A 14,304-nucleotide genomic window follows, 5' to 3' on the forward strand; every position below is an offset into this window, starting at 1 on the left:
GGACCAAGAAAGCTATCTTTGTTCTTCGTCAAATCCATCCTAAAGATCAAGCCCCGACGGCCCTTGAAGAACTTCCACCGATTCAAGATCAAGCCCCGACGGCCCTTGAAGAAAGTGTTCATCATCCGTTCATCCTAAAGATCAAGCCCCGACGGCCCTTGAAGAACTTCCACCGATTCAAGATCAAGCCCCGACGGCCCTTGAAGAAAGTGTTCATCATCCGTTCATCCTAAAGATCAAGCCCCGACGGCCCTTGAAGAAAGTGTTCATCATCCGTTCATCCTAAAGATCAAGCCCCAACGGCCCTTTGGATCAACAACCTCAACAAATCCGCACATCCAATCGTTCTTCAAGATTAAGCCCAAAAGCCCTTGGAGAAATCCATACACTCAGTCTTCAAGATCAAGCCCAAAAGCCCTCGAAGATCCGTTCATCAACTGTTCATCCCTAGATCAAGCCCCGACGGCCCTTTGGATCAACAGCTCATCCACAAACCTACACCCTACGAAGATAGAATCAGAGGATCAAATTACAAAGAGATTGTAACCCCAAAATCAATTAAATACAAAAATATTATTTTGTACACGGTATTCTTGTTTCTTGTTTTCAGGAATTTTTCGTGTTTACACCTATAGCAATCTAGGACAAGACTAGCACCTATCATGGACCCAAGGAGAGCGTACGGTGCAATGTGAACATACACATGAAGACTGGCCTTGGCCTGGGCGAGTATAAACACCAGTGTAGCATGCATGATGAGCAGTAATATAAATATGATCATGCTATGGAAATTTCGTAATTCATAATAATAAAATAATAATATTTGTGATCGTAAATATAATTAAAGCAACCCATAATAATAATAAATGTGCATCTCGGAGGACATAGAATAATTTCATAAATTCTATCAATGTGCAAATTCTTATATACATTAAGCTAATCTAGGCGCAACGTAGAAAATTATTTATTAAATATATGTATGGAAACCAATTAAATATACAATATTTAAAAGCAAAGACCCACTCACAAATCATGTCGTCAGGTCGAACCCACCTCGCGGGCATCAGAGATCCTTGCGATGCGTTTCACCTAGAAACAAAACCATTTACGTAAATATATAACGTTCTAACATAAATTTACGTATTCGTACAAAGTTCAGCTAATAAATGAACTATTTTAAAATGATCGAATTTCAAAAAACAGAGGGCGGATTTGGATTCTGCACATCGAGAAACCTAAGGAGAGACCTCGGGCTCCTCCACACGAGCCATCATGCGTGCCCACGTGCCTTCTTCGCAAATTTCCAGATTTTGCAGGTTTTTGAGCTAACTTCCAGAGCTTATTCCGAGCTTAATTCTTCACCAAACTTGATGATTCAAAAGCTAATTTGAAGCTAGAAATGTAGGGAACAAAACCATACCAAAGTGGGGCCCGGTTATGGTCGTAGTGGCCGAAAAAATGATTTGAAAATGGCTTGGTGGTCACAGTTTTCCTCACATTTTCCCGAGGTTTTTTCTGCACTAATTCACCCGCAATCACACTTTTAAGGTTAAAAACATTATCAGGAGTTCAAAATCAGAAGGATTTGAGGTTGAAGGGTCCCGAGGCTCACCACGGTGGAGTTGTCGCGAGTTCACTGGAAAACATGGCACTAGTGATCATTACTAGGCTCGGGGAAGGACTTGCAAGACATGGTGGTGATTTGAGTGGTCTAAGATCGATGCAGAAATGGCGGCTCCGTTGTGATAGTGCTTACATGTACAAAGGAGAGGGACAGGAAAGTGTGAGGTGAGGGAGCTCGTCCTAGATTTTGTGATTCACAGAGAAAAAGAGAGTTTGAGAGGGAGAAAGTGCAGAGTTTGAATGAGAAAGGAAGTGTGGAGAGAGATTCCAAGAAAGTGGGGGGAAAGAGAAAAGAGGGAGAAAAGTGAGAGAGAAATACCAAGAGAGTTAGAGAACTTGAGATAGAGTGAGGAAACCATGGAGGGGACACGAAAGAGAGGGAAAGAGTGGGGTGTGGGCCCCACTGGCTCACAAAACAAGGTCACAAAAGGAAAGAAAAAATATCTCCCCGTGCAACGTAAAATTACCAAATTGCCCTCGATGTTCGGTGTTTCGTAGAATCTTCGTTGTAACTCCAAATTCGGTTCCGCGGGCACCCACACATTCGCATTGCTGAGTACTACGAGAATATGTGTGTATGTGTCATTGGGTCATGCCCAAATAATAATTAATTAGGCACGAGGGCTAATTAATAAAATACTAACATAGACAGGTCTACTTACCCACTTGCTTAATGAACCCAACGAATAAACTATCGATATTACAATTTGCAACCCAAAATACCAATAACTCACTATTCTCTTGATAAACAAGTAATAAATTCTCAAGAGTGCAAAATTACCATTTTGCCCCTCATTGGGAAACGTGCATAAATCATCCAATTTATACCCGTTCATGCTCACGTGTTTGTAAGAACACATACCACCTAGAAATATGTGCAAGGGAATGAGGAGTGATAAGGATTCAAATGTCCATGAAGGATTTCCACTGTCAGGGGGCATTTTTGTAATTTTCTAAGGTTAGAGAATAAAATATATTAAATTTGGGACGGGACATCACATTGATTGAATTTATTTCTATATTGAATTATATTTTAATTTTGTTCAATTCATTGTTTTTCTTCAAAGTGGTTTCTACTTTCTTTTATGAGTTGTATCGCACAATCATATAAGTAGTGTATGCTTGTCATGAACTAGAAGTTCAGTGACTAAATAATGGCATGATTATCATGGCCGTTCATGATCTGGATTCTAATGAATTTGTATGGACGTTTTTTAGGCCTCAACTGTGACATCCCACATCGCCCAGGGAAGTGATCCTTAAATGTATATTCTCATCCCTACCTAGCACGAGGCCTTGTGGGAGCTCACTGGCTTCGGGTTCCGTAGGAACTTCGAAGTTAAGCGAGAAGAAGGCTAGAGCAATCCCATGATGGGTGACCCACTGGGAAGTTGCTCGTGAGTTCCCAAAAACAAAACCGTGAGGGAATGGTAAGCCCAAAGCGGACAATATCGTGCTACGGTGGTGGAGGGGGCCCGGGGAAGTGATCCGCCTCGGGCCAGGATGTGACAATTTGGTATCAGAGCCTAACCCTGGCCGCGTGTGTGCTGACGAGGATGTCGGGCCCCTAAGGGGGGTGGATTGTGACATCCCACATCGCCCAGGGAAGTGATCCTTAAATGTATATTCTCATCCCTACCTAGCACGAGGCCTTTTGGGAGCTCACTGGCTTCGGGTTCCGTAGGAACTCCGAAGTTAAGCGAGAAGAGGGCTAGAGCAATCCCATGATGGGTGACCCACTGGGAAGTTGCTCGTGAGTTCCCAAAAACAAAACCGTGAGGGAATGGTAAGCCCAAAGCAGACAATATTGTGCTACGGTGGTGGAGGGGGCCTGGGAAGTGGTCCCGCCCAGGTCGGGATGTGACATTAACACAATGCATTATGCATGTCTTTGCAAGGATTGCTCACACAGAAATTGGTCCTCAAACCATCTATAATTTGATCTTGGATCCTTATTTTCTTCTCGAGAATTTAAAAGCATATTTGTTATCTTAATCAACATCTAATTGTGGACCACTTGACCAATAACCTAGATGTATGTACAAGGTGTCATAATATTATTCACTTTCTACTACAAGCGTAATTCCCAAAATTGTGGGCTATTTCATGCCATTTCGGATTACTTTTGAGCACGCAATTTCTCATGGCTTACCATAAGCTTTAAACATTCAATTCATTGCTAATTTTTGCTTGGGAGATACATCTTATCACATGCATTATCATGATCATTTCGGTCGACGTTCATTTTCCAAATGCGTGAACAAAGATGGTTCAATCCATAAAAATTGGGATTCAAGTTTATCTTTCTTTCGTTGTGCATATTTGCCTCATTTTTAGCGGCTTGTCAATTTTGATGGGTCATTTCTTCACGCCGTTAGGGAGAGAAGTGACAGTTTCAAGAACTCGTGAATCAACGTTGATACATCCACTCTTATCTCATAAGTGATGTAGATATATACATATACATATACATATATATATATATATATATAGGTTATAAACTTTGAACTCTCTATAAGTGGAGATTAATAAGTTCAAGCCCTGATTGAAAATAACTCTCCATGAAAGGTATGATCTAAGTTTGTAAGTTCATCGTAAGATGTTTGTCCTAGATGTGACAATGGAAGTCCCGAAGAGGCATTGTATATGTACCAAGCAATGAAATACTTATAAATTAAGCGTTGGACCATGAATTGACGATACTTATAATAGCTACTCACATCATCAAGGGCTATTCAGTTACATTTTCCCATTATATGTCGACAATTGTAAAATTGTTGTACAAATTGGAAAGGGGCAAATTCCATTTTAGAGCCATTGAAAAATGTGGAATAAGGGAACCTATAATTTGTACCCAAATGTTATTCTTGTGTGTTTTGAAATAAACTCACTAACATGGCATGGTGCTTCATAGTAGAGAAATGAGTATTTTTTTGTCATCATATATGCAGCCACATTTCTATAAGTGCAATGTTATTTTAAACTGAGACTTATAGCATGGGGAGACTGCATACGACTTGAGATTTTTAAGTTTTGATCTCTCTCTTGAAACAATTTTATAAAGAATAGAGAATGCCATGAAATTCTTTCCAAAGATTTCAAATGAAGAAGATAAAGCTCAAAATATGTATTTAGTACCTAGATAAATTTGGTATAAATTGCCTCAACGAGTACTCTTGTTAGTTCGAATTAAATTATATTGTTGCAACATATTCTTAAAAGAGTTAAGAGTTTTAGTATGATTCTTGAAGAGCCTATAAGGTTATATGGTTTATATTTACCATGGAGTTTATACTGCTCCTAGTTTATTTTGAATACTAATTTTATTTTATATTTATTTGTTCTTTGCAGGAACACAAACGACTATTGTTAACTCTTGATAAACCTCCGCACTTCCCCAAGTCAAGTTTTATTCAAGTTTAATTTCTTGGAGACCAAAGTCACATTACTTCAAACTTGACGGTGATACCAGTCAAATCAAGACATAGTATCATTAGGGGGAGAGACTTATTTAGTGAATTTATCGATCAAGGGGGGTCTTGGACAATATGCTATTATGGACATATAAGCGCGTTGTGCTCTTTTTCCTTCGATCAGGTTTTTATCCCACTGGATTTTTCTTGGCAATGTTTTAGCAAGGCAACATTATGCGCGTCCAATACCTTCTTAGTATTTTTAAATTGTGCTCAATTTTTTTTCCTTTGCTTTCGTTTTGTCCCATTGGTTTTCCAAGCAATGTTTTTATTGAGACAACTATCATTTATACAAGGACATCCCAAAGGTAGTGTTGTGATAAATAGTGGTTGTCCTTCTACAATGTATATTAGGAAACTATCATAAACATCATAATAATGTAGAGAAGCTTTTGGATTACTATAGAGAACCCTTGGACAACAACTCATGTATTTGAGTTCCTATATAAAGCTGGTCTAACGATATTGGAAACAGACACCTTGTTTTTTTCTCCCCAATCTTTCTTTTGTTTCTCTCTTTTCTGTACTTTATTTCTAACAAATGACAGAATTTTCTGATCATAACAATTATGCGATTAAAATACGTCAATTACAAATAAATGAACACAGACTTCACAAAACTAATATGCTTTAATGATTTAATCATTGCCAAAAAAAGAAAAAAAATTAGAAAAAACACTGTATATAAAGCTTCCACAAGTCCACTGTCGACAAACCGACCAAAATTTGCACTGGCATGTTTCCTCACTGCTCTGTTTCTCATATGCACGTCACCATCTAGCCATATCTACTACTCCACGCACTCTCTGCTTAACAGTCAACGACCAAACCAAATGCTCCTCCGCCTTCTCTAAACCCCCAACCACTGCCCACAGCCGCCATCTCCACCTCCTTCAGCTGCAACTGAGCTCCAATGGACAGTTCCGAAGAACCCAACAAGCCCATCTTCTACGACTCATCCTCTCCCTCCACCCCCCTCCTCTCCAAACCCCCAATCGAAGACCCACCACCGCCACCGTCCCCTCCGCCATCTTACACCGACCCACCGGAATCCGATACCGACCCGACCCAGTATCTCCAGATCTCCTACAACCACGGCCCCCGCCATTTCAAAGACCTCCCCTTTCTAATCCTTCACCTCCTCTTTATCCTGGCCACCTTCGCCATTGGAATCTTCGCCGTCGTCCACCGCAACCAAAATTACACCGCCCTCTCCTCCTTCTCCTACGACTCCGACTCCGCCTCCTGCGTCAAAAACGAAACTTTGACCCGTCTCCCCACCTGGGTCGGACCCACTTTCTCCTCTTCCTCCTCTCTGCTCAAAGATTTGATATGGACCCTCGTGATTACGTTGATTCTAAGCCTGCCCATTTGCTTCAGTCTGCTGATTCTCCTCAAACACTACGCCAAGCAAGTCGTCTACGTCTTCCTCCCCTTCTTCATCCTCTTCCCAATCTTCTTCAACGTCTACTGGTTCGTCGCCTGCACTCTCAGCTCCACTTGCAGCGACGCTCTCCCTTTAGTTTACAGAATTTTGATTCTGATTTTCGTGTTTTTGGTAATTGGGGTCATTGTGTGGATTCTTGTGGTGAATTGGCATCGGATTGAGCTCACTGTGAGCATAATCGGGGTGGCATCCCATGCGCTTTCCCGGAACTTGGGCTTGTTCGGGGTTCTGCCGTGTTTGACACTAGGATTGGTGGTTTACTATGCGCCCATTGTTGTGTTCTTGGTCTATGCCAGGTTCAATGGGAAGATTGCGCCGCGGGAATCGAATGGAGTGTATAGTTGTGTGTGGAAGCAGGATGGTTGGGTGCCTGCTTATTACGCATTGGCGATTTTGACAATGTTGTGGTCGTTCACGACGATGGTGGAAGCTCAGGTGTATGTGATTAGTGGGACTGTTGCTCAGTGGTATTTCACTAAGGAGGATTCAACTCCGAAGCGGATTATCAGAAGCTCTTTAAGGTGAGTTGTTTGTTGCTACATTTGTTTTTTCGATGTTTGGAGTAATTTACTTAAGTTCGTACTTCATATATTGTTGCAACTTGCAATTGAAATGTACTCTGTTCCAAACTAAATGAAACTGAATTAGTGAGAGTTGTAAAGTTGGTGATTAACTATGTTTTGTTTGAATAACTAGGAAGACTGAAAACAAAATCAATTTATGTCGAGAATTTGTAATTTATTGCGAGTCAGGCATATAATCAGTGTACTTTTAACCAAATTTGCTTTCTAGGTTCCACCGACCAAACTCCAGAACAACTATATCTTCTCTAATGTAAATATATGCATGAAAACTGTGATATAGATACTAGGCCGTCGTTATTTAGCATTTCTTCATGGTGTCAGATGGACAGACAGTAGCACTTCGGTATAGGTTCTTAGGTATAGGCTCTTCTCGTCCTGGTAGTGTCAGGTCCCTTGGACCTTTATTTTCTTAGCAACAAGCTAATGTTCCGGAATGTATGTCCACATGATATCTTGAAGGATGAAGATGCAATATTTTTGCTTTATCTGGCATGCACTGAGCACTAATGTTATTCCGCAACTTTGTTTTCTTAATGCAATTATGCTTACTTTTCAGTGACGTTCTGTATTCTTTCTTATGCCTATTTGTCAACCCTTGTGCTTTTGAGAATTGTGATCTGGTCATAGTTTTTGTTTTATCTGTTCCTGGTGAAACGGTTGACATATTAAACAAACAGAAATATAGGCATTACTATTTAGTGAGCACAATAACTTCTCCTTTCTCATGTTTCTGTTTATACTTGCAGAAATGCCTTTGGCCCCAACTTTGGCACAGTATGCCTATCTGGATTACTTTTATCTGTTGTTCGAGTTGTTCGTGCCATGGTTGATGGTGCAAGACAAGACGGTTCACCTGGGATGGTGTATTTTGTAATGCGCTGTTGTGTTAATGCCTTATTGTCAGCGATTGATTTTCTCAACAAGTTCACAATCAACTTTGCGGCAATAACTGGTGAAGCTTACTGCTCATCTGCAAAAATGACGTATGAGCTTCTAAAGCGCAATCTTCTCTCGGCGGTTTTTGTGGAAACCATCTCCACTCGTCTATTGGCTGGAATTGTTTTTGTACTCTCAGCAATATATGCAATTGTGGTATGTTGTCTTTTCGAATCTCAATCATTCAGTTTTCCATTAATTATTGTTTAAGATCGTCGTGCATCATGTTTGGTGTTAGGAACTCATCCATGTATTGAACATGTGACACTACATAGATCTATCACCTAACGCAGTTAATGATAGTGATAATAAATGTTGTATAATTATTGCCTTTTGGTCTTCTTCCGCACTTTCTGGTGTGGCCTAACTGAGAGAAGAGAGTTGGGGGGAGGACGGAAATGGAGGAAGGGTTGTTCTAGATGTCATGCGCTGTCGATTGGGAACTGTACATAGAGTGTTTGCACTGTATAGGTTTGATGAGTCATTAGGAGATGCATGATAAATGTGCTTTCCTGTTCCCAGATTGCTGGACTTTTTTTCGGTTACATCATCTTTCTTGTTTTGGAACTCCTCTTCTTCCTTTTTATTCTGCCTTGGTATTTTCTGATTATGGATGTACATTGACAGGTCTGCGCTATCTTACAAGCTGCGACCGGTCTTGGGGTTGATTCGTACTTTGTGGCAGTTCTGGCGTGGGTGCTGCTGATCTTGGTACTGGGTTTCTTTGTTCATGTGCTGGACAATGTAATTGACACCGTGTACGTGTGCTACGCCATAGATAGGGACAGAGGAGAGGTTTGTAAACAGGAAGTTCACGAGGTTTACACTCACTTACCCATTAGTCGAAACCATAGACCATCTTCTATGATCTCCAGAACTCTGGGTGTATAAATTAATCTTTGATTTACAATGTTGTGGTGTTGATTTGTTCTTTGTGTCAAGTTGGAATTGCTTGCCGGTAGATTGTGCATATCGAGTGTTTCCTTGTAACGATTTCGTAGGTTTCATCAATAAAGAGAATTTTTCAAGGAGAAAGGCTTGGCTTTTCAAGCTTTAGGAGTTCCTCCTCTGTTCACTCCTTAGTGGTTGATTCACACAATTTCGAGCTTATAATATGAATATCACCTCAACAAAAAATCAATTAAATCCGTAAAGAACAAAAAATCAATTAAAACTAAAGTAACTTGATCAGTCAATTGTCGCAAATAGGTAGATATTTTGTAATTCATTTTTCAAATCCGACCATCTATTTTTATACAGTTCAATGATCAAACGATCTTGTATTTAATCGACTTTTTTTTCTTTTTTTTTTTTTTTTTTTTTTTTGCAAAACTGATTTACATAGTGATTATAATATGTAAGGTTTTGATCATAAGTTTGAAATTTCGTGAATCAGCTGCATGTTGAATTAAGGAGAAACACCTACTCGTTCTTGAGGTGCCAGGTTAATTCCTTAAGACAATGTACTCTCTTTACAAATTTGGAATTATAACGAATTTACGTTCAAAATTCAAGATCCAAATTTGGATAAAAGTATTACTTGTGTACAAGATTTGTATCGGTTAATTTGACGACGAAAAGTGTTGCAAACTTGGGCATAATTTTTTTCTTTTTTTTTTAAGTACATTGTGGCAGCTTAATTTGATAACGAATTCGTCATTTATAAAATTCAAACTTAAACCTTTCATTTTCAAGTGTTGAAGAATATCCACCAAACCGACACTCAAGTTAAAATCTTCGTTACGTAACTTAAAGTAAATTAGTAGAAAATATAGGAGGAGCAAAAATAAAGGGGAAAATAGCAAAAAATATACAAATACAGTTGGGGTACTTTGAGAATTACACATTTTACACACACACTGCGGAGAGTCGGAGACCCTCTTTTGAAGTTTTGAGTAGTGAAGCACAAAAAGTTGAACAATCTCTGCAACCATGGTTCTCGAGGTTAGCCCTCTTCTAATCCTCCTCCTTCGAATGTTTCAATTTTTCAGGTTTTGCTTACGGTTTTTCTGATGATTATGCTTAAATGTGATGAATAATCAGGCGACTATGATCTGTGTCGACAATTCCGAGTGGATGCGAAACGGCGATTACTCTCCCTCCCGATTGCAAGCTCAAGCCGACGCCATTAATCTCATCTGTGGTGCCAAAACCCAGGTTTTCTTTCGACTTTTAATAAAGCTTTTCCCTTTACGAAATTGTAAACCACTTCAATTTTTCAACAGTGGACTTTGTAAATTGGGCAGGCTAATCCGGAGAATACAGTTGGGGTATTGACAATGGCGGGCAAAGGGGTTCGGGTATTGGCTACTCCAACCTCTGATCTTGGAAGGATTTTAGCTTGCATGCATGGTGAAGTTCTCATTTCATTACTAATTTGCTTGTGTGATTATTTTTTAATTGAATTCGGAAACTTTACATGTTTAGCTTACTTGTAGAGTTAAATAGCTGATGAAACTGTATCAATGAAGCAGTTGGAATGGTTTTGTTGAATATGAATGATCATAGTTTAGGCGGACATTATAATCCAAAGCTGTAACTTTAGTTTTGAAGGGAAACTCGAATGAGCTTTAGTACTATATATTATCCTGTATGAATGTGAGACTGGATCTTACTATACAATGCGAGGAAGTAATTAGAGATGGTGAGGCCGTTTTAAGTGTGATTCGTGTTCTTTTGCGTGCTGGATTTTATTAAAATTCTAGTTCAATGGGTACCTTTATTATCTCTTATTTGTGGAAATCGTTCCATCATGATGTTCGTCAAATTATCCCTTTTTTCTTTTGGTTAATTTCTTTGCAGTTCTCTAATTCCTTTTATATAGGTCTTGAGATGGGAGGTGAGATGAACATAGCATCTGCAATCCAGATAGCTCAGCTGGCTCTTAAGCATCGTCAAAACAAAAATCAGCAACAACGGATTATCGTTTTTGCTGGAAGGTATATAGTGCTAACTTCTTGCTTGCACTTTCCTTTTTGCTCTTTTTTGTTGTTGACATCTAACTCTTAACCGTGTTCAGTCCTGTCAAATTTGAAAAGAAGGTGTTGGAATCGATAGGAAAGAAACTGAAAAAGAACAGTGTTGCTCTTGACATTGTTGATTTCGGGGAGGAGGATGATGGGAAGCCAGAGAAGCTGGAGGCCCTTCTGTCTGCAGTTAATAATAATGACAGCAGTCATATAGTACATGTCCCCGCTGGTCCAAATGCTCTCTCGGATGTTCTCATAAGGTGTTTTATTTTTTGTTTTCTCCCATGTCTGTTTAGATATCATCTTGCATTGCCAATTATAAAATTATTTGTTCATGGAACTAATTGGAATATAGGTTTAGATTCATGCTATTGTGTATAAGAGCAATGCATGTTATACGAAGAAAGAATGGAGAAGTGAGAATAGTAGGTATTAAAATGATACAAGGAGAATTTGTCCAAGAATATGTATTTAAGCTCAAGTATTTCTTACAACTTACTTTTCAGAAAATTAATAGGCATAAGTTTCTACTTTTCTTTCTGTCTCCATACGTGTTCTATGTGTCACTTGGCTGGAATTGCTTGTTGAACAACATAGTGAACACAAGAAACTTTTCTTTCTATCTTCAAACATGTTCTGTGTGTCACTTGGCTGGAATTGCTTGTTGAATAACATAGTGAACATGTCACAGTACATTGTATAATTAATAATTCTAACTATGTCTCCCGTGATATGAGCTTTTCCTTATTTAATGGCAGTACACCTGTATTTACTGGTGACGGAGAAGGTGGAAGTGGTTTTGCAGTGGCTGCAGCAGCAGCAACTGCTTCTGCTATTGGTGGCTCTGGGTATGACTTTGGCGTTGATCCCAACATTGATCCTGAGCTTGCTCTCGCCCTTCGAGTTTCTATGGAAGAGGAAAGGGCTAGGCAAGAAGCCGCTGCCAAAAGAGCTGCTGAAGAAGCTGGTGGAAAAGGAGGGGAACCATCATCCAAATCAGAAGATGTGACCATGACAGATCAAGCTAACGTTTCTTCCAAGGAGGATAAGAAACATACCGATGATATGGTTGGTTTCAGTTCCTCTCTTGATTGTCTGTGTTTGCATGCTTGCATAACCTTGTCTAGTTCTTAAAGTCTATAAAGTCTATATTGTTGGGTTTTGTTTTGTCATTTGTTATCTTTCAAAGAATTTTTGTTATTTAAATTGGCCTTGGCTAATGGTATGTGTGATAGGTTGAGGAGAATGACTTGTTGAAGGAGGCTCTTGCAATGTCAATGAACATCTCTGGAACTGGTCATTCAGCAGGTGATACTGAGATGTCAGAAGCGACTAGTGCGGATCAGGAGTTGGCTTTAGGTGAGTTATTTTATTTCTTATATTTCATATTATTTAGTTGAGTGAGGTAACTTGAGCATGAGCTTCTTTTGCTTGATTACTTGTGGAAATTTGTTTACGACATGCTTCTATTTTTTGTTCATTTAACATGCTTCTATTTTTTGTTCCATGCCACTAACTTAACATGAGGTTTATATCCTCTTGCAAACTTAAATTTGTACAGGTATATTCTTGTACAACTCTTGGAGGTCACATTCATTTTTAATAGATTCGAGAGTATCTCTACGACTGTCTGACCTTAAAAACTTATGCATTACCTTCAGATAAATTTGACATTCATAGGTTTATACTTGGTAGTTCTTTATGTTTACATGTTAAGTGGTCTACTTGCTTCATCTAATCCACTTTTGGCCATGGGTACAAGTGCTATGGTTTGCTTAATTCCCAAGCTATGAAATATGGGTTCATGTAATTCATACTCATAGCAATTAAAGCTTAGCTGCCCTGAGAACATGAATCATTTTCTAGTTTGGTGTAGTTGGGCATCAAAATGTACACCTATCATGCGTCCTTTTTTGGTTCTTCATTTTACCTTTTTTCTGGTTAATATTACATTTGATTTGAAAATTCTGAGCATTGACGGAGCGTTCTGGGAGAATTTGTTAGTTTCAGCATGCTTATTATATCTTGGCTGCATGCAGCTCTTCAAATGTCAATGCAGGAAAGTGCAGGAGAGCCATCATCCCAGACCGATGCGAGCAAGGTGTTGGAGGATCAATCTTTTGTATCATCTATCCTTGAATCTGTATGTGTAATTGAACCTAACTCTTTTACTATGTGTATAGCTATTTTTGCTGTTGCTGTTTCTCTGATATGTTATTTTCCTTACAGCTTCCAGGAGTTGACCCCAACGATCCTTCAGTGAAAGATCTTCTTGCATCTCTGAAGAATCCGTCTGAGGTATGCTCACAAACCTTACGCATAGAACTTCTTGCATGAGTGTTTATGATGCTGAATTTTCTTGGTCACAAAATTCGTCTTTTGATTTGGTGTGAATATCGATTATCGGAAGTTTCTAGAATGTACATTTTTTGTTTCTTCCAAAAAGAAAAATTTCTAGAATTTACTTTCAATTACTAAATAGTTTTTCCCTTCTTTGTAATTGCTGTACCGACAGAAGGACAAAGAAGAACCATCGAACGAGGACAAATGAAAATTGTGACTGGAACGACTTCTGTATCTTGAAAGTAAGCATTCAGATCCTGAAGGAAGTTTAAATTATGGGAGGACGCTACAAGAACATATGCCGATTAGGGTTTTAACGATTATTTGGTAATCAAATTATGCTGCATTTCTACTCATATTGCGCATAACTTAGGCAATGGGATGAACTCTTTCAAACGTCTTGGCACCAGTTTACGGTAGCTCTATTGGAAAAGAAAAAAAAAGGTAAAAAACAGATAGATTTTGAAATCCCTTAAGTTTACTGTGTTTTAATGGTCTCTGCAATAAGCCGGTGGTGGTTCACAATCGGTCAGCTGTTTTTCGATCAAATTTGTTCCATCATATAACAGCTCATGGAAATTAAGGGCCCGTTTGGTATTGGATTTGGATCCAATGTTTTTAACTCAAAAATTAAGTTTTGAGTCACAATTTAAAATCTTTGTTTGATATTTGATTTGAAAACAATTCTCAAAATCTGAACTCAAAAATATTTGGAAACAAAACCTATTTGTTGAGTCCACAAAATGTGTGTTTTTGGACCTTTTTTTTTTTCGGAAATTCAGCCACCCCGTCTCCCTATCTTTCTCACAAAGGCCTGCACTGGTGTGCAGTCTGCTTGATTTCTTGACAAAGCTCCACCCCCGACTCCTCCTCAAGTTTCCAATTACTGCACATCTCCAAAAACCAAGTCTACTGTGTCCTGTTGACAG

General features: G+C 39.0%; 2 protein-coding genes across 2 annotated transcripts; both read left to right on the forward strand.

Annotated features, from left to right (window-relative positions):
• Window positions 1–5,826: 5,826 nt before the first annotated feature.
• LOC137730020 (uncharacterized) lies at window positions 5,827–9,090 on the forward strand. Its single transcript, XM_068469089.1, has 3 exons — window positions 5,827–7,064; window positions 7,874–8,219; window positions 8,691–9,090. Exons 1-3 carry the CDS (start codon window positions 6,010–6,012, stop codon window positions 8,952–8,954), a joined length of 1,665 nt encoding a protein of 554 aa, XP_068325190.1. The 5' UTR covers window positions 5,827–6,009; the 3' UTR covers window positions 8,955–9,090.
• A 784-nt stretch (window positions 9,091–9,874) lies between these two features.
• Window positions 9,875–13,731, forward strand: LOC137728962 (26S proteasome non-ATPase regulatory subunit 4 homolog). Its single transcript, XM_068467777.1, has 10 exons — window positions 9,875–10,007; window positions 10,107–10,220; window positions 10,310–10,415; window positions 10,888–11,002; window positions 11,083–11,292; window positions 11,791–12,100; window positions 12,268–12,391; window positions 13,072–13,175; window positions 13,262–13,330; window positions 13,548–13,731. Exons 1-10 carry the CDS (start codon window positions 9,996–9,998, stop codon window positions 13,581–13,583), a joined length of 1,200 nt encoding a protein of 399 aa, XP_068323878.1. The 5' UTR covers window positions 9,875–9,995; the 3' UTR covers window positions 13,584–13,731.
• Window positions 13,732–14,304: the final 573 nt, after the last annotated feature.

Source organism: Pyrus communis, chromosome 3 (genome assembly GCF_963583255.1).
Source record: "Pyrus communis chromosome 3, drPyrComm1.1, whole genome shotgun sequence".
In the NCBI taxonomy this organism is placed as follows: Eukaryota; Viridiplantae; Streptophyta; class Magnoliopsida; order Rosales; family Rosaceae; genus Pyrus; species Pyrus communis.